This window comes from Ictalurus furcatus, chromosome 25, assembly GCF_023375685.1.
Source record: "Ictalurus furcatus strain D&B chromosome 25, Billie_1.0, whole genome shotgun sequence".
NCBI lineage: Eukaryota > Metazoa > Chordata > Actinopteri > Siluriformes > Ictaluridae > Ictalurus > Ictalurus furcatus.
In genome coordinates this window covers 7755162-7775822 of record NC_071279.1, presented here as the reverse complement: position 1 = coordinate 7775822, position 20661 = coordinate 7755162, and the positions used below count along the sequence as shown (strand labels likewise).

Sequence of the window (20661 nt, the reverse complement as noted above, 5' to 3'; positions counted from 1 at the left end):
ATGTCTATATTTGGTTTTGCCTGACTGCACACAGTGTATAGACTATGGGTGTTACATAACAAGTTTTTTAACACTACAGCAGTAAAACAGCCGAGAGGAGGAGTGTGTGTGTGTGTGTGTGTGTGTGTGTGTGTGTGTGTGGTGTGTAAGAGAGAGAAAAGAGGGGAATGGGTTCAGTTTTGCAGTACAATGGAGAGTTGCTTTGCTCAGTGGGGTGGGTTAAGTAATCTGGGACAGCCAAACCATGTGATTGTCGCCATGGCAATGGCGACGGCTAGAAGGAGAAGAGGCTATGTGTGTGTGTGTGTGTGTTTGCGCATGTTTTGCTTGCTGTGATAAGTAGACACGCCACATTTCATTGACGATGTAAATTTGCGTAATGGCAAATAGCATCGCTACACTGTGCCAGGAAATTCAGTGTTAGAGTTCAGTGATATAATGGCATGGTTGCTAGTTTTCTGTCTTAGTAATTAGTTTAGTATGGTTAAAAAGTGCAAAGTGCTTATGAGGCTGTGTTTGTTATAATGATATCCATAACTGAGACATAGCATCAACGATATAAAGCTCAGCTCTTACAGATCGTTGAAATATATAGATTTGGCCAACATATATACAGTGCTGCCTTCATCCTGATTTCTTCTGTTTTTGTGTATATCTCATAATAAATAGTTTTAGATCTTCAAACGAAATACAACATAAAACAAAGGCAACCTGAGTAAACACATGGTACAATTTTTCTTTTTTTCTTTTTTATTGAAGCAAAAGAAAGTTATCCAACACTTATCAGCAATTTGAAGAACTAATTGCTCCCTTAAACTTAAAACCTGGTTGTGGCACCTTTAGTAGTAATAACTGCAACCAAACGCTTCTGATAACTGGAGCTCAGTCTTTCACTCACTTCCAGGACTAGGACTTACTCCTATGCTTTGGATCATTGTCTTGTTGCATACTCCAGTTGCGCTTGAGTTTCAACTTAGGGATTGAAGACCAGACATTCTCCTTTAGGATTTTCCTGGTGGAGTTATATGAAAAAAAATCTGAAAATAATAATCCCCAAAGTTTATATAAACAGGATGTCTTTCAGTTGTCTTTGAGAAGGGTGTATTAGTCAGGAGTTAGTTTTTATTAGCCAGTTTCCTCTTCACCTCTGAAGCCTAAAAAGGAGCAAACGACAAGCAAAGTACTCACTTTTAATTGTTGTTCATGTTTATCACACAAAACAAAATCTCTCATGTATATCTACACAACACAGCTGTTAGATTGGCAGCTGCTACCTACAACAGTCCATCATGAGGTCCATCCTCACTGTCCACCCACAACAAAATGCAGGATCAGGGAGAGGACGGATCCTTTATGACCTCAATACAGGACCATTGGAATGTAATAGTCGTTTTTTTCTTGTACTTGAGTGATTTATTATTTCCTAGAACATGAACATTTCAATGATAAAACTCTGATACGCAGTCTAACACTATTGTAATTTACGGCCTGCTCTGTCTGCTGGCTGGGTTCCGGGGGCACCATGTCCCCAAATACAAGTGACACTTGACGGTTGTGGTATCCATCAAACCATCATTGAGTTGCCGGATCTGTCTATCCATCTCAGCAATTATGCAGGAAGAAACAAACAACCTGTTTACAGCAGATAATCGATGACATCCGGCTCTAGTTTGGATAAATACCGTGAATAAAGCGCATAGAAACAGAGCGCCCTCTGCTGGTCAGCATTAAATACATTGTAGCACATTTTGATGCAGGGGTATACTGTAGGGGGTGCATTGCTAACAATAAAATCCTATCAGGCAGAAAGAAAAGAATCATTTTACCACTAAAAGCATAGTGTCTCCGCACGCCTTCCAACAATACCAACAGTATCGTAAAATTTCAGTGGTGCTTGAAAGTTTTCGAATTTTCTAAATTATATCTGCATAAATACGACCTAAAACATCATCAGATTTTCACACAAGTGTATCATGGCATGAACAAAGGAGATTTCTGAGGACCGCGGAAAAAGAGCTGTTGATGCTCATCAGGCTGGAAAAGGTTACGAAACCATCTCTAAAGAGTTCTCAACTTAAAGACGACTCCACCAACCCACAGTCAGACAGATTGTGTACAAATGAAGGAAATGTAAGACCATTGTTACCCTCCCCAGGAGTGGTCCACCAACAAAGATCACTCCAAGAGCAAGACATGTTTTAGTCCGTGAGGCCACAAAGGAACTCAGGGTAACTTCTAAGCAATTAAAGGCCTCTCTCACATTGGCTAATGTTAATGTTCATGAATCCACCATTAGGAGAAAACTGAACAACAATAGTGTGCATGGCAGAGTTGCAAGGAGATAGTCACTGCTCTCCAAAAAGAACATTGCTGCCCCTCTGTAGTTTACTAAATATCACATGGACAAGACAGAAGGCTACTGGGAAAATGGTTAGTGGACGGATAAGACCGAAATAAAACCAGGGTTGGGAGGTTACTTTAGAATTTTATTCTGTTACAATTACAAATTACTTCATAAAAACTGTAATCAGTAACATAATCCAAGAATCACAACATGAAAGTAATGTAAGCTGATTACTTTTGGATTACTTCAGTGTCACGTATGTAAATAAAGTCAAGAGAAAAGCAATAGCATCTAAAATACTTTTATTAAGAGCTTATTTTAGAGCTTAAAAACAGGTTCAGTGTTTGGATTCGTTTTAATAAAATGAATAAAAGATCACTGTCCCTGATGCGGGAAACATTACATCAGAAAAGTTAGCGCGACCATATTCCGGTTTTCCAAAAAGAAGACTTAATAGCGTTTAAACTGTGTTACTATGAATGCAGACTTTAATACACTGAAAAAGACAAACCGTTAGCATCACATAAATATATATGAATAAAATTGGTTTCACTCTGCCCATGTTTTATATTTGTTCCTACATTCTTCTGAATGTCCATGGAATAAAATAAAATATCAGACGCCACGAGTGTACCTTCTGCCATTATTTATACATTTAAATGAACATGCAATACGAAGCAATGTGGTAATATGAAATTTAAAATGACCTTATATGGCCATGGGCATTGTTTCGACTCAGGAAGCTTCAGTTGTTGCTATTGTCAAGCAACTGTACACAACAACACTTTACCTTCGCGCACTCGCTGAGAGTAGACTAATGGTTGAGAGGAAGGAATTTAGTTGCGCGACCAATTGTTGTGCGAGAAGGCGGGAATTACGGAGAGGGGTTAAAGCAATGCAAATATGCGCACACGTGATGCAGTATTAGACCATAAGCACATCAAAATGAAACTAAAGCCGAATCCCTGACATTTTCTCAAATTTAGACACTTTTTTAAGGTCAGAGAAAGAGGACATGTCCGGGGGAAAAAGAGGGCGTATGGTCACCCTAACAAAAACATTTCAAAGAACAATTTGTGTTCATTTCTACCAAATTAACTTTGTACAAAATTTATTGCATGCACCAGAAGGTTGCTCATGTGAGTCACGACTGGCCAGAGAGAACCAGAACTATAATCAAGCAACTGTCTATATTGTGTGATGTCAAAAGATTAATTTCTTGGGCGTTAAATGAAAATAAAAAATTTAATCCTGGTAGTATTCCAATTTTTTTTACAAAATGTACCTGCAATCTGATTACTTGTTATTATTTGATGTAACTGTAAGGGATTACAGTTACCAGTTACTTGTATCCTGATTACGTAACAACATTACCTGTATTCCGTTACTCCCCAAGCCTGAATATAACTTTTTGGTTTAAATGAGAAGCGTTTTGTTTGGAGAAAGGAAAACCCTGCATTCCAGCATAAGAGCCCTATCCCATCTGTGAAACCTAGTGGTGGTAGTATTATGGTTTGGGTTTGTTTTGCTGCATCTGGGTCAGGACGACTTGCCATCATTGATGGAACAATGAATTCTGAATTATACCAGTGATTTCTAAAGCGAAATGTCACAACATCTGTTCTTGAAGTTTATCTCAAGAGAAAGTGCATCATGCAGCAAGACAATGATCCTAAACACACAAGTCGTTCTACCAAAGAATGGTTAAAGAAGAATAAATTTAATGTTTTGGAATGGCCTGACCTTAATCCAACAGAAGTGGTATGGAAGGACCTAAAGCAAGCAGTTCATGTGAGGAAACCCACCAACATCCCAGAGTTGACGCTGTTCTGTACTGAGGAACGGGCTAAAATTCCTCCAAGCCGATGTGCAGGACTGATCAACAGTTACCGGACATGTTTAGCTGCAGTTATTGCTGCACAAAGGGGTCACACCACATACTGAAGGCAAAGGTTCACATACTTTTGCCACTCACAGATATGTAATATTGGATCATTTAACTCAATAAATAAACGACCAAGTATGATTTTTTAGAATTGGGTTCTTGTTGTCTACTTTTAGGAGTTTCATGCAAATCTGATGATGTTTTAAGTCATATTTATGGAGAAATATAGAAAATTCTAAGGGTTCACAAACTTTCAAGCACCACTGTATGACTATCTCTTACAGTATCTCGAATTTATTACTTTTTATTATTACACTGAAGATTGTGACTTTTTTATCTCACAGTTATTACTTATCTCATAATTATGAAATTTACTTTTTTATATATAGATTTTATTTCAAAATTATGACATCTCAAAATTGGCTTGCTATAATTATGACTTATATCTCGTAGTTATGACTTTATCTAAGAATTTTGACTTGGTATCTGGGATTTTTTTCAAGTGGAGGAGATTTGCTTCTGCAGTATATGGGCTTTTCTGTCAGGCACATTTTATTTGCTTCGTCTGACCATTTATTTCTTGGAATAAAAAAACAGGAAAGTGTAGTTTCAGTATCAAACATCCACACTGTACAGCTAAACCATGGATTTTGGCACCTCTGTCGATGTAACATGTTTAGTTCTCTACAGAACTTTATGCTTTCATTTTCTGGTGTGTTTCTTTTTACTGTGCTTTCTTGTTTTATTTATACATGATCTTTTGGACAAAAAGAAGCCATTTTGAGGTAATTCACTGGAATTCCCCCTGGTCTGCTCCTACACTGACCCTCTGGAACAAACCCGGGACACACTGGAGGGATTAGATCTCACAGTTGGCATGGGAATGTCCGGCGATCCCCAAGGAGAAGCTGGAATATGTTCGTGGATTTAATGTTTGGACTCACCTTGGACTCACTGTTGCCAACATGATCCTCACCAGAAGGAGTGAACAGAAATTGAACCGATTAACGAATATTCAGTGGTGCTTGAACGTTCGTATACTGAGCAACGGGTTAAAATTCCTCCAAGCCGACGTGCAGTACTGATCAACGCATACCCGAAATGTTTAGTTTCAGTTATTGATGCACGAGGGGGACACACCAGATACTGAGAGCAAAGGTTCACATGCTTTTCCCACTAACAGATATGTAATATTGGATCATTTTCCTCAATAAATAAATAACCAAGTATAATATTTCTGCCTTATTTGGGTTCTCTTGGTCTACTTTTAAGACTTGTGTGAAAATCTGGCAATGTTTTAGGTTTAATGCAGATATTCGAAAGGGTGCACAAACTTTCAAACACCACTATATTTTTCAGTTTTTTAATCCTTTGTGAAGCTGCTTCGTGAATTTTAAGTGTGATTAAAATTGGATTTTACTGGATTAGTACTCAGACAGGAGTTTAATGAAATATAATAACAACTATTAAAATAAAGTATAATTTACTGACAAAATCAAAGATACACATAGACAAAAACATTGAGTTTACTTATTCTATTTGTATTCTACTGGTGCAATAAAACACCACAGATTTGTGTAATTATTTGAATATTTCTCCTCAGATAATGGAGTCCATCACCGCCTGAGAATCTCTCATTCTTTGCTCTAATCCTTTGTTTAAGTTGACACCGCCTGAGACTATTCGACGACTCCTTCTCGGGCTATTCCTTTAACTCCTTCTTCCCAGACTCCACACAGGCAGCTCGCCCGAGCCAGATGAGGAGCAAAAACCACCTCTAATTCGCGAGCAGCGCTGGTCTGCTCCCCTGATCTCAAACAGCGTTCCTGTCTCCTCAGCATGAGACGCACCATCACCTGATTGGCCCAAATAATACCCAGAGCAGGGAGCACCTTACTTTCCACCAGGCTGAAGGGGGCATAAACAAACAGGCATGTTACACAAACACAGGTCTTTTAGCTTACACTTAAGGGAAATCAACAAGAGGACAGATAGAATGTATTTCCACACACAAAACACTCACCCATAATCACAGCGGCTTGGGTTTGGGCCGTCCACAACATCTGACACCTAGTAAATGAGAGTAACGGTTACAATTTCTCTAAGCCAATATTGTGTCTTTGATGTGCTGTACAAGATGTAGTTTAAAATCTAATAACTGAACAAATATTTAGTATTTGAAAAACGCCATACATATACATATTAAATTTTAGCAGTAGTGTGGACACAATATGATTTCCTTATAAACTTTAATGTCTCTGATTTTTTTTTTTTAATTTAAAACTTCCACTCTTCATCCTGCAGGAATCTTTTTTAAAGCCCCTTCAACACAGTTATGTAAAATCCCATATAGAATCCTGTACACTATATATGCTTACTACATGGGGTGTCATCCAAGTGACTTTTGGAAACAGTTTTAGGATCAATGTTAGGACACTTTACTGTTTTTTTTTTCTTCATTTAATTAGAGAATCGATACATAATTTAAAAATATATATATGTGTGAAAACAAATCACATGCATTTATTCAAACATTAGATCAGTTAAAAACATCTAGAAATTGCATGTGTAGATAAATTTTGTAAATAAAAGTAGAACATGCAATCTCGCACATCAGATTGTGGATTTCAATATGTAAATACTATACGAATCTGTGTGTGTGTGTGTGTGTGTGTGTGTGTGTGTGTGTGTGAGAGAGAGAGAGACACCTGGTTAATGCAGAAAACAGGTGTGCTGTATGTATGGCTGAGTCGATGTAGTGTGGCAGAGAAGGCCAGTAGGTGACGTGCTCTCTCTATGGCCTCATCAGCCTGGAACTCACTACGAAACAGAGCAGCCACTGAGTCCACCACGATGAGGCGTACTAGACCTCGCTCCAGCAGCGTGCGCAATCGCTGTGTCACACACCTCTGCAGGGCTTCCTGTAGACACACACACACACACACACACACACACACACACACACACACACACACATCACTGTGATCAGAAATATTAGTGCTTATTTATTTGCACATGCTTTCATATCTTCTGCAGAAATATCTTTATTATTGTATTGTCTGTATTATTGTTTGTTTATGATCATTATTATTGTTGTACATACTGTACAGCTGTACATACAGTAGAACATGCACAACCAGGATCACGGTTTTTACACCAAATCGGATTACTTTTGTAACAAGTTTGTGGGTGGAGTTTTCGACTAGTTCAAAAATACTCCATGCCTGGCATGATCATGTTTTATTACAGATATTCAGAATGAAATGTAATATATTTCTGTAAACAAAGGCAATGTGTAAGTGCAGACAGTGTGCAGATGATGTACAGAAATATTTCTATTCTGAGATATATTTAAAAGAGGGAGAAGTGGATTATGGAGTGGGTAAGGCCTGGACATCAAAATTCCACATGCCCCATGGTGACCTTGTTTCCCACGCAAAGGCTGAGAAAAAAATGTACTCCATTTTCCAATGCCTGATTTTTTTAGGCTAATTTTAGAGATGTACTTGAGGAACCCTAGCAACCCGGGACAGCTCTTCTTACCAGGTCTGCAGTGTGTTCAATATAGATGTTGTCACTGAAGCGGATGCTGCGGATCAGAGCCGGTGGAACATCTGGGCGAAGCCGAGACTGCTGGGTAATTAGCTGCCTCAACCGTTTGATGGGAAAAGGATCTTCAGTGCAGATGTATACAGCTCCTGTTCATGGATTGCAATCAAAGATATTTGTCAAATTGTCCACTGATAAATCAACATAAGAATGATTTACAGAAACATGACCAGGCCTGAGAAATGAATCATGACCAACATGTTTGATTTCCTCAACTAATTATGCATAATTAATAGTGACATTGCTGAGCTGAGCAAAAGACATTGCTGTCTTTGCTGACTCTGTCTGTGTGGATGCAGTTGTTTTAAGGTATACTTTTGTTTATATTCAATGTATGTACACACTGATAAGGCATCTTATTTTGATGACATTTTAGATTCTGGTCTACAGGTTTGAAAGAAGACAGGCAATTTTCTAAGATTTCAATATTAAGTAAACATTCCAGGTAAATGATTAGTGATTACTAGACTAGCCATTATTATTATTCAGTCCTATGAAAGACCAAGTAAACGCTACATTTTATCCTCAGCCTCAGTTCTCACAGCACAGCCTTACCTGCCCCGAGTCCCCCATGCTCGCGTGAGTACTGGACGGACAAAGAGAGCTGCAGACCGAACTGGGTCTTTCCAGCAGCACTCTCGCCTGCTAACTCCGTTATCCCATGCAGTGGAAGGCCACCATGCAAGAGACCATCCAAAACAGGACAAGCAAATGAAAGCCTATGTCCAGGCTCCAACGATGGGAATTCTCCACGTATCAGCTGTAAAGCTGTAAAGAGCATGTGAGAATATGTACTTCAGAAGAAGAATATTTTGCAAGAGCCTGTATGGTAAGTCAAGTAAATGTATGGCTTCGTGTTATTTAACTGCATTCAGAAATGTATTTCTCCTAAATGTGCTGCATGAAACCACATGAGATTATAATAGTTATTTACCCTTCTTCAACTTTCTTCAAGACATTCAACCATTTGTAACGGCTGCCAAGAGTAGAGTATCACTAACAAACACTGAATCAAACACCTCGTTTGTTGTGTTTCTTATATCTTAAATGGGTCATTCCATCTCAAGTGGTCCAATACGGGTCGCTCGACCAATTTAAAGTTTCCTAATTTTTTTTTTTACTTCTATGTATTGGCATAGCAACATCATTAGTTTTTATTTTATTTTTATTTTACTTGGCTTAATTACGACGGCCATCTTTGTGTCATGGCACACAACAAATTTTGGTTATACAGCTGTTTACAGAAACCTCAATATCTCATATATAACAATTGCCAATCATAAACATAATTACTGTAAAATACTGTTTCTTTCAATCTGTTCATTTCTCAAAATAAAGTGGGCTTTTCCCTAGATTTCTACTAGCCCTAAATTTGTAACCAGTGGAATCTCAAAATTTTAACAGCAGAATGCTACTATAGAGGACTTATTTCTGTGAAAATTTCAGGACTGTATCTGGTCCCCCACCAGAGATATTCAACCCAAAAATTAGGGTAATTTTTTTAAATTGCAGTTTCTCACGCCCATTTAAAAAAAAAAGAAAAAAAAAAAGATAAGTCTCAAACCTGAAATGTTCTGCATGCGCACTATACTTACCTATTCTTACCTACCACTATACTTTTGTGCTGAGCTGGTCTCTACTTTCTTATACCTTCGCAATTTTATTTTATAGAACATAATATTTTATACACACACACACATAGACAGTTTCACTTCTAGTTAGATGCTAACTGCATTTCATTGGCTCTGTACTTGTTCTCTGCATAGTGACAGTAAAGTTGAATCTAATCTAATCTACTGTCAGAGCTGCTGTTATAGAAAATGCATCCTGCATCAGAAGATTAAAAGTGACAGCTTTGTTACAAAGCTTTGACGTGATATCCATAACTTATTAGAACGAGGGCAGTAATATGAACCTGTGATTTGCCTGGCTGTCAGCACTACCATCAGAGCTGCCTTTATAGCAAATACATCAGCTGACCAATCAGATTCGTATAACGTGCTTGAGGTAGAAGGGGATGTAGCTCAGTGGTAGAGCGCATGCTTCGCATGTATGAGGTCCAGGGTTCAATCCCCTGCATCTCCATGTGGGACCTTTTTAAAGGTCACTCCATAATTAAGGCTTTGACCTGTTGATCGTTGTGAATTCAAATACAAACACCGCAAAGCTGCCATGAATTTTAACCTTCGACTGCTCAGTTGTAGCCGGTCTCGATTGTAAGTCAGGTAATGAAATGAGGTAAAAATAAAAGTACAACAGTTAGCTGTGTGGTATAATTTGACCCTACAGTGTTATTTTATCACTCATGCTTTAAATAAATACACAACAAAGCACTACTATCAGAGCTGCTATATACGTATAGTATGACAAATAATTAACCGTACTTAAAGCCTTCGTAAAAAAAAAAAATTAAAATAAAAACACCCAAAACTGCATACAGTACCATAACGAAGACGAACTGTATGTTGATACGTGAAATTCTGGAGGGACGTCGGACGGCGTGGTGACGTAATGACGCTGGTTGTTAATCTAATTATGTTCTATAACATGTAAAACGGGTACATGAAAGGAGTATTCTAAAAGCGACTCATGTAAACACCTTAATCACAATATTATCTTACTCAGAGTAAGGTCAATAATTAGATTAGTGCTGTCCATGTAAACGTAGTCAGTGTGTTTACCTGTAACAGGTGGGACTGAGCGGTAAAGAGCTGCTACTGCAGTGTGCACCAGCTGGACCTCAGAGTCAGACAGGTGAAGGAGTCTCTGCAGATCAGGAGCCGGAAGACTCAGAATCTTTTCTGCTGAGTTCACATTGGCTGAGAAGATTCAAACCATATTAATCAACTCAAAAAGCATTGCCTCTCCCTAAAGTTAATCACAGAAGCTACTTCATTTCATCTCATTTGTCTAGCTGGACATGTGGTCACCTCTTTTTAAAGCAGCAATAATCTTTGGATTCAGTTCAAGTTTCTCCCAGTCCATTGTATCTCATGACTCTCCCTTAAAGTCTGCTGTTCCGCATATTTACAGTCACAAACCTTAGAGAAATATGTTACATTATTATAATATTTTAACAGCTGAAAGAAATTGCCGCGGTTGGTTGGTAATGTTTACTATTTCCAGGTTTAGAATTAACCTTACAACACCCGCCAAAATAAAAGCGCCAATAAGTCTTAACTTTAAACGCACTAAGTTTAAAAATATATATATAATTCTACTAACCAAATAAGATTTATTAAAACGTATTTGGGAAAAATATATTTTTTTCAAAATATTCATAAGTTTCCCTTGAGTACTGATGTACTCAATCAATCTTAAAAAGAGCGCGGTTTACAATTACGACGAAGAAGTGCTCTGGCAATGGTACACGCCGGTATAGGGGTGTGCCTTCCTGTTAATTAATTACATCGCCACTTAGGAGCACATCCATATTAAAGAAGTAATGTTTTTACAAACAGTAGTTATTAATGTCAATAAATAACGATGTGAAATGAATGAAAAAACGATTCCATGTAACTGAAAAAGTCCTCCTATTTCCTTGTACACCCCTACTAAGGCAAATTTCGAGCACTCCTTCTTTATCTGTATAGCGGTTGAGAGTCAAAACAACCTACTGTTAATAAAACAAAACGTTCCAACGACCCAGAGTTGTTTTGTTTTGAGTTTATGCAGGATGGAGTAGCATTGAGGATAACTTGCTTATCAATAAAGTCTCTCGAAGACACCGCTTTGTAGCCTTTACTTCTGTGCTTGGTGAGTGACTAACTAGTGAGAAGAGCATCACGACATATAATGTTAGCAGGCTAGGAGGAGAAGCTAACCGGCAGCCAGGTGAGCCTTGGCTGGGGTGAGATGTGTGCACTGCGCGCCAGGGTGATCAATAATAGAGGATACGAGCAGATAAGACCAACGGAGCGGAATAAGGTGGAGTTTCGGAATAGGATTAAATTAGCTAAGGTTAAAATAAATTCCAGCTAGCTTCAACTATGGCTATGTTTCCAAACACTGCTAATAGTAAAGCACACGCACAATGGTCAGAAACAAACATTATAAAGGGCTCCTAATATTCACCAATAAACCATACTAACGGACATGAAGTGTGTGGGTGTATACACTGGGGTCAGGACTAGTCATACCACTTCAGTGTAGCAGATAGACTGTTACCCAGAAGTCCTGTAGCGGAGCGGGACAGGACAGTTCAGTTTCCGGTATAGTTAGAAAGCGGCAAGTCGCGGGTTCGAGCCTCAGGCGCTGCATGTTCGGATAACAACTAATGCTTTACAAGAAAAAATGCTTTGTTAGGTATCAGTATGTCTTTGATTCTGTTACTCTTAAATGCTTTTAGTTGACATGCTTTCTGTTTGTGAAAGGAAAAGCAAAGGATGCAGCAAGTATATAGTACTGGTATTGGATATCAGTATCGATATATATAGTACTGTTATTGGATAGCAGTATTGATATATAGTACTGGTATTGGATATCAGTATCGATATATAGTACTGTTATTGGATAGCAGTATCGATATAAAGTACTGGTATTGGATATCAGTATCGATATATAGTACTGTTATTGGATAGCAGTATCAATATATAGTACTGGTATTGGGTATCAGTGTTGGATTATTATGGGTATTTTCCACTACCTAGCTTTTGACATTAATCAGATATAACATTTAAACTGTCCCATGTGTTTCAAACATTATCCATCATTTCTATACTTACATATGAAGTGTAGCGTGTAACTTTTACATGTGTTTATAAATCTATAATAATCATATTTTGTCAAATATCCCACCTACAGTGATAGATTTTCAGCGATTCAAAAGTACATGTATTATATATACTTTGCTTCTTTCTCAGGTGTACCAGCGTCTCCACCGGAGTCAGGATGAGTGCTAGGCAGTGTAAGAGCTGTGGTGGAGCGGATATAGATATCGACCAGGCGCGTGGAAGTGCTGTGTGCACCGCCTGTGGATCTGTGCTCGAGGATAACATCATCGTGTCTGAGGTGCAGTTCGTAGAGAACAGCGGAGGAGGAGCATCTGCTATCGGACAGTTTGTGTCCGCTGATGGTACGTCACTGCTCTATGTCTTGGAATAAAACATGCTGTTGTAGGAAAATAATCAACGACGTGGTGCTGTGATGTACAGTACCTCAGTGCGAACGGCTTGTTACCACACTGAAGATGATTATTCCCCAATAACAGAAGGTCCTTCCGTACGATTAGAATTTTTTTAAATTAATCAGCGAACACCACATAATACTTTTTATTCATTTATGATGATTTTTAATGTTGTGGAACGTTTGCAGATCAAATGAGTTCCTTTTACAACGTATATTTTATTTGCTCTAAACAGTCATTCCCGCTCCAGCATCTCTTTTTTTCTCTCTCACGAAAGAGAAAAGATGCAGTTTGTCATGTTACCAAAACACTGCAAAGCCGTCTGGCATGAAGACTTTCCCGTGTCAGAAGATTAAAAGTGACAGCTTTATTTCTGACTGTTACAAAGCTTTGACGTGATAACCGTAACGTATTAAAACGAGGGCATTAATATGAACCTGTGATTTGCCTTGCATTCAGCACTACTATCACAGCTGTGTTTATTGAGAATAGATTAGCTGACCAATCAGATTCGTATAAAGTACTTGCAATAGATGGGGATGTAGCTCAGTGGTAGAGCGCATGCTTCGCATGTATGAGGTCCAGGGTTCAATCCCCTGCATCTCCATGTTTGTTTTTTTTAAAGGGTATCTCGGTGGTTAAGGCTTTGACCTGCTGATCAGAAGGTCGTGAATTCAAATCCCAACACCACTGTTGGCTCTTTGGCCAAGACCTTTAACTTTCAATTCGGTCTCGATTATAAGTCAGGTAATGAAATGAGGTAAATGTACAACAGTTAGATGTATGACATAAATTGACCTTACTGTGTTATTTTATCGCTCATACTTTAAATAAAAAAAACAATAAAGCACTACTCTCAGAGCTGCTATTATAATGCACACATGAACTGACCAATCAGATTTGAGCACACAGCACTGAGGTTTATAGGATTTCTGACAGTTGGGGATGTAGCTCAGTGGTAGAGCGCATGCTTTGCATGTATGAGGTCCAGGGTTCAATCCCCTGCATCTCCATGTATGGATTTTAATCAGGTAATGAAGTAAGTGTACATCTGTTATTTTTGTCATTTTATCGCTCGTGCTTTAAATACATACGCAATTAAGCACTACTATAAGAGCTGCCTTTATAGAAAATGCATCAGCTGTCCAATCAGATCTGAGAATTCAACAACTCTGCAGTATGATGTCTGTCAGGCAGATGGGGATGTAGCTCAGTGTTGGAGTGACTGCTTTGCATGTATGAGGTCCTGGGTTCAATCCCCGGTATCTCCATGTGTGACCTTTTTAAGGGTATCTTGGTGGTTAAGGCTTTGACCTGCTGATCAGAAGGTCATGAATTCAAATCCTAACACCACAAAGCTGCCACTGTTGTATCTTTGGCCAAGACCTTTAATCTTCAACTCCTAATTTGTATCCGGTCTCAATTGTAAGTCAGGTAATCAGAATCAGAATGAGCTTTATTGCCACGTGTGCTTACACACACAAGGAACTTGTCTTGGCAACAGGAGCTTCTAGGGCAGAAAAAAATGGAACATCATACAATATATATATATATATATATATATATATATATATATATATATATATATAAAATAAAGCAATAAAAATTTAATATGAGACAGTACTAAAGACATAGCAAAAATAGACAGGATTATGTGTGCACAGATATGCTATTTACAGATGTACAGTTATGTGCAAATGGAAGTATAGAATGAGTATATAATATAATAATAATGTAGCACTGACCAGAGGGCAGTAGTTCAAAGAGAAAGTGGGCTGGGTGCGAGCGTCTAACGTCATGTTCTTAGCCCTTTTTCTCACTCTGGAGGTGTAAAGTTCTTGGAGGTTGGGCAGTGGGGCACCAATACTTGTCTCAGCAGTCCTGACTGTCCGTTGTAGTTTCTTTCTGTCAGATTTGGCGGCTTAACCAAACCAGAAAGTTATAGAAGTACACAGGACAGACTCAATGACGGCTGAGTAAAACTGTATCAGCAGCTCCTGGCAGTACAGCCTCTGATGGGCGTTTTTCAAAATGGAGTCTATGTGATCGTCCCACTTCAGGTCCTGAGAGATGGTAGTGCCCAGGAACCTGAATGACTCCACTGCTGTTACAGTGCTGTTCATGATGGTGAGTGGGGGGAGTGCAGCGGGGTACCGTCTGAAGTCTACTGTCGTCTCCACTGTTTTGAGTGTGTTAAGGCTGTTGTGACCGCACCAGGCACCAGCCGTTCAACCTCCCGTCTGTACGCAGACTCGTCACCGTCGTGGATCAGGCAGATGACTGTGGTGTCATCTGCACTTTTCAGGAGTTTAACAGAGGGGTCCTTAGCAGTGCAGTCGTTTGTATACAGGGAGAAGAGCAGAGGAGACAGAACGCTTCCCTGAGGAGCACCAGTGCTGACAGTGTGAGGGTCCCGGATGAGAGTTTCCCCAGTCTCACTTGCTGTCGTATGTCTGTCAGGAAGCTGGTGATCCAATGACAGAGACGGGTGGGCATGGAGAGTTGGGTCAGTTTGTTTGAGGTTGAAAGCTGAATTGAAGTCCACAAATAGAAGCATTGAATATGTCTCTGGTCTGTCGAGGTGTTGCAGGATATAACGTATCCTGTGTCCCATGTTGACTGCATAATCCACAAACCTGTTGGCTCTGTAAGCAAACTGAACAGGGTCCAGCAGGGGTCCAGTGATGTCCTTCAGGTGGGCCAATACCAGTCTCTCATATGACTTCATGACCACAGACGTGAGGGCGACAGGTCTAGTCGCTCAGACCAGTGATTTAGTTTTTTTTGGGGACCGGAATGATAGTGGAGCATTTGAAGCAGTTGGGAACTTCAGACTGCTCCAGTGATCTGTTTAAGATCTGTGTCAAGATGGGGGCCAGCTGGTCAGCACAGGCTTTCAGACAGATAGGTGAAACACCATCTGGGCCTGAAGCTTTCCTAGTCTTCTGTTTTTTAAAGACACAGCCCACATCTTCCTCACAGACCAGAAGTGCAGGTTGAACAGCAGGAGGGGGGAGGAGGGTGGCTGCAGGAGGTGTTGATGGCTGCATGAAGTGCAGATCAGAGTGGGGGAGGGGTGTGAGACCGGGCTTTTCAAACCTGGTGTAAAACAGATTCAGTTACTCAGCCAAATGCTGATTCTCCACAGAGCAGAGTGATGGTGTCTTGTACTTGGTGATGTTCCTCAAGCCTTCCCACACAGACACAGGGTCGTTAGCCAAAAACTGGTTTCCCAGCGTATCCGGGGAGCTCCTTTTAGCCACTCTGATCTCCTTTATTAGTGTGTTACTGGCCTTATTGTACTAGACTTTATCCCCACTTCTGTAAGCATCCTCTTTGGCATGACGAAGCTTTCTGAGTTTAGCTGTAAACCATGGTTTATCTTTATTGTATGATAAGAATGTCTTAGTAGGGATGCACATATCATCACAGAAACTGATATATGATGTTACAGTATCTGTGAGCTCATCCAGGTCTGTGGCTGTAGCTTCAGAAACACTCCAATCAGTGCAGTCGAAGCAGGCTTGTAGATCCTGCTCTGCTTCGTTAGTCCATCTTTTTACAGTCCTTATTACAGGTTTAGCTGATTTCAGTTTTTGCCTGTAGGTCGGTATAAGATGAACTAAACAATGATCACAGAGCCCGAAAGCTGTGCATGGGACAGATTGATATGCATCTTTTACTGTGGTGTAGCAGTGATCCAGTATATTACCGCCTCTGACGGGACATGTAACGTGCTGTCTGTATTTTGGCAGTTCATGGGAGAGATTAAAATTCAACTTAAATTAATTTACTCTGCTACACTTATAAACCTGCAATGTACTACATAACTTCTTGTCTCAGACCTCAAGCTCCATGTAACACCGATTTTTTAAATTATTTTTTATTACAATACAGTCATTAGCTTCTTATTAGACTGCTGGTGTTCCCTAACAAAAGTCAGGTTTCTCACAGGACCTCGGATGTCCTCAGCCTCACGCTGGCTCTAAGACCCAGAAGCTTCACACAAAGCCAAACGGGACTAAGCCATGGCAGTGGTGGACAATGGAAGCCTATCAGGCCTCTTTTGTGTAATGGCATACACTCAAACAGAATAATGAGGGCCCCTTTGTTCCACTTGATTCCCTTTATTAAAATCCCCAAGAATGAACCAAGGTAATGAAATGAAGTAAATGTAAAAGTATAACAGTTAGCTGTAGGACATAATTTGACCTTACTGTGTTATAATAAAGCACTACTATCAGAGCTGCTATTATAGTGCATACATCAGCTGACCAATCAGATTTGAGCACACAGCACTGAGGTGTAATGTCTCGCAGATAGTTGGGGATGTAGCTCAGTGGTAGAGTGCATGCTTTGCATGTATGAGGTCCAGGGTTCAATCCCCTGCATCTCCATGTGTGGATTTTAATCAGGTAATGAAATTAAGTAAATGTACATCTGTTAGTTTTGGTCCACTAATTTGATTGGATAATAAGCAGTGTTACGAGAGTGCTGATTATTTAGTATAACAGTACTGGGACATCTCACTGTCTGTATCACTCCACTTGTCTGTGTTTGCTGCATAAAATTACAATTTCAGCAACAGCTGGAAAATTACAATTCCAGCAACAGTATGTTACATTGTTATGTTACTATACTTACTACAGGCTGTCAGTCGGTCTCTGTGTTGGCATGGCAACACACAGTGCTCTATTCTGCAGTGGAGTCTTTGGGGACTATTTTCACAGATGGAGCAAAAAAAAAAAATTGGCTGTTGTATAAAAGTAATATCACACATGCAATCGTGTTGTTGTAGTCAATGTCAGCACGGCTATGATTACCTGCAGCACTCGTGCTTATGGCCGAATTACAGCTCGTTTCATATTGCTTAATTATAAAACCAGTCTAATAAACCAGTCCTTAGCTAAAACGAATTACATTTAATTAAGCTTACATGTGGTAACCAATATTCATTATGCTTTTGAAAACCAGATATACCTGATACATCAGTGTAATAACAGTATATATTTGCATATTGGAACACGATAGGCTCTTATAATTTATGATGCAATAACACTTGCCTATTACATGTTTAATGCGCGCTGCTCAGTTGTTTTTGCTATACCATTTCTTAAACAAACTCTTAAACAAAAATGACTGATTAGGTGGGAAGATCATGTCCCACTTATATTCTATATAATACCCTTTAAACTTAGTAATAAAAACTGTGGCTTTGGTTGAGCTAGCGCAAAGAGAGAGAGAGAGAGAGAGAGAATGAATTAAAAGCCAAAAACAGTCTTGGTTTTTAATATTTATTTATTTATTATTTTAACAAATTATTCAGAAGCATTGCAACGTGTAATTTTGTCTGGTTAAAGATCGCAGTGACAGCATATACCAATTTTGCTTACAGAATATTTGGATAGTTTCATAAATATCAGAACCCTAACCCTCAACTAGTCCGGCACTGGAGCTGTTCCTTTAGCATCATGACATCCCATACATTATTATTCAGAAGCTTAGACACACCTGATTGAATGTATTTGGTACGATCTTAAAAACATTTGGATCTTATTCATAAGATTTGGGTGGCATTAACACATTTTCATGAGTATATAAGATCCAATTGCAGCCAGGCTGGTTCTATATAGCAGAACTAGCTTCATTATATATTATACTAACTTTATTTCACTGTGTTGTTCCAGGTCTACACAATTATCATTAATTGGCATATTGGAGTAAAGCCAGTTACTTGCATAGCATCTCTTGTTGTACAGCATATTGATCCACATTAAATATCACTTAGGTAAACAATTATGTATGTATGTATGTAACGATGTATATGTATTTGGTGTTGTTAATGAAAATATCACTAATAGAGTAAGCAGAGAGTAAGAGACTCCCTTTTCTCTTGGGCAAAGTGTTTTTCTGCCTCTTTAACATTATTATTATTATTATTATTATTATTATTATTATTATTATTATTATTATTGTGATTACAATAAAACACCAATTACCTTATGTAGCAGCCTTATCATACCTTATCATATTAACCTTGGCTAATATGAGTGTTTTTAGCACTTCCACGAGATTTTTGTTTGCTGTTTTAACCATATCTTGTGTTTCTTTTAATCTACGTTTTTGGTATTTTCTGTAAATCCTTGCACTCATATAAAGATTGAGAAAATAACTTAATGCTCAGCATCAGAATAATCAGCTTTAGGCATTAATATAAGCACATTAAGGCAATTTGTCAATTTGTTGTAATGTCAAACACATCAAAGCTAAAATGAAAAGCCCCAACAACAACAACCAACAGTTCTTTTGAAGTAAGAAAGACTTTTCTGGTCTCCAGCTTGTTAAGCAGAGTGGCTGATTTGTCCATTAGTAAATTACCCATATCTTCAGTCATGTCTTTATGTACTGACATTTTTTTCTGTAAGTAGCTGGTTTCCTTGTGAACACTGTTCACATTATGCTCTCCCAATGTAATTATCCACCATGGCTTCAGTACTAGATTACTGTGTTGAAGGTTGGGGTAGCTATTCATTTTGCACAGTAACAGACACATATTGTATAAAATGTATAAAACTATTACTACTATTACTACTACTACTGTTAGTACTACTACTATTACTACTACTTCTATTACTACTGTACTACTACTACTATTACTACTACTACTATTACTACTATTACTACTGTTACTACTATTACTACTACTACTTCTACTTCTATTACTACGACTACTAGTATTACCACTATTACTACTACTACTACTACTACCACCACCATTACTGCTACTGTTACTACTACTACTATTATTACTACTACTGCTACTACTGTTACTACTATTACTACTACTACTATTAATACTACTACTATTACTACTACTTCTACATCTATTACTATGACTCCTAGTATTACGACTATTATTACTACTATTACTACTATTAATACTACTTCTACTTATATTACTACGACTACTAGTATTACCGCTATTATTAGTACTACTACTACTACTAGTACTACTTCTATTACTACTACTACTACTACTACTATTACTGCTACTGTTACTACTACTACTATTACTACTACTACTTCTATTACTACTATTATTACTACTATTGTTACTACTAATACTACTATTACTACTACTACTACTGTTACTACTACTACTATTACTACTACCACTACTACTACTACTACTACTACTACTACTACTGTTACTGATACTACTACTGTTACTACTATAATTATTACTACTACTACTACTACTACTGTTACTACTGTTATTACTACTATTGCTAGTATTGTTACTACTATTACTACTACTCCTACTACTACTACGATTACTGCTACTGTTACTGATACTACTACTATTACTATTACTACTATTGCTAGTATTGTTACTACTATTACTACTACTACTGTTACTACTATTACTACTACTACTACTGTTACTACTATTACTACTACTACTGCTGCTGAAACAATATTTGAGCCAGAACACAAAGGGATTGTACTTTATTAATGCTATATGTTTTTTAAACTGAACAACATCTCCTGTTTTTCTCTGCCATTATTGTTCACTGATGAATTGTCAATAAGGGTATGTTAATTTAAGTTACTGTATTCAAAATGGATGCCTTATGTCTATGCCAATGATCAATATGTATAAATCAATGTTCTGCTACGCATACAAAAACTTTTTGG

The 20661-nt window shown here is 38.4% G+C and overlaps 2 protein-coding genes and 4 non-coding genes across 7 annotated transcripts in view; 5 read left to right on the top strand and 1 right to left on the bottom strand.

The window, feature by feature from the left end:
* Positions 1–5695: 5695 nt before the first annotated feature.
* Positions 5696–10976, bottom strand: xrcc3 (X-ray repair complementing defective repair in Chinese hamster cells 3). The gene is made up of 7 exons (XM_053614817.1): positions 10769–10976; positions 10520–10657; positions 8394–8606; positions 7773–7927; positions 6938–7150; positions 6253–6299; positions 5696–6137 (listed from the first exon to the last, which is right to left on the bottom strand). The coding sequence occupies exons 1-7, from the start codon at positions 10821–10823 to the stop codon at positions 5909–5911; spliced, it is 1050 nt and encodes a 349-aa protein (XP_053470792.1). The 5' UTR covers positions 10824–10976; the 3' UTR covers positions 5696–5908.
* Positions 9852–9923, top strand: trnaa-cgc (transfer RNA alanine (anticodon CGC)). Its single transcript has one exon. It is a non-coding gene; the product is annotated as a tRNA-Ala (tRNA).
* Positions 10977–11254: 278 nt separating the features above from the next.
* brf1b (BRF1 RNA polymerase III transcription initiation factor subunit b) overlaps positions 11255–20661 on the top strand; it is a 68966-nt gene continuing 59559 nt past the window's right edge. The window contains exons 1-2 of one of the 2 annotated variants that reach the window (XM_053613873.1): positions 11255–11594; positions 12701–12912. In XM_053613873.1, the coding sequence (XP_053469848.1) occupies positions 12729–12912 (184 nt within the window). In that variant the 5' untranslated portion in view covers positions 11255–11594; positions 12701–12728. Of the gene's footprint in view, positions 11673–12700; positions 12913–20661 lie in introns of both variants that reach the window. The other variant, XM_053613874.1, reaches the window with a different exon arrangement.
* trnaa-cgc (transfer RNA alanine (anticodon CGC)) lies at positions 13499–13570 on the top strand. Its single transcript has one exon. It is a non-coding gene; the product is annotated as a tRNA-Ala (tRNA).
* trnaa-ugc (transfer RNA alanine (anticodon UGC)) lies at positions 13905–13976 on the top strand. Its single transcript has one exon. It is a non-coding gene; the product is annotated as a tRNA-Ala (tRNA).
* trnaa-ugc (transfer RNA alanine (anticodon UGC)) lies at positions 17289–17360 on the top strand. The gene has a single exon. It is a non-coding gene; the product is annotated as a tRNA-Ala (tRNA).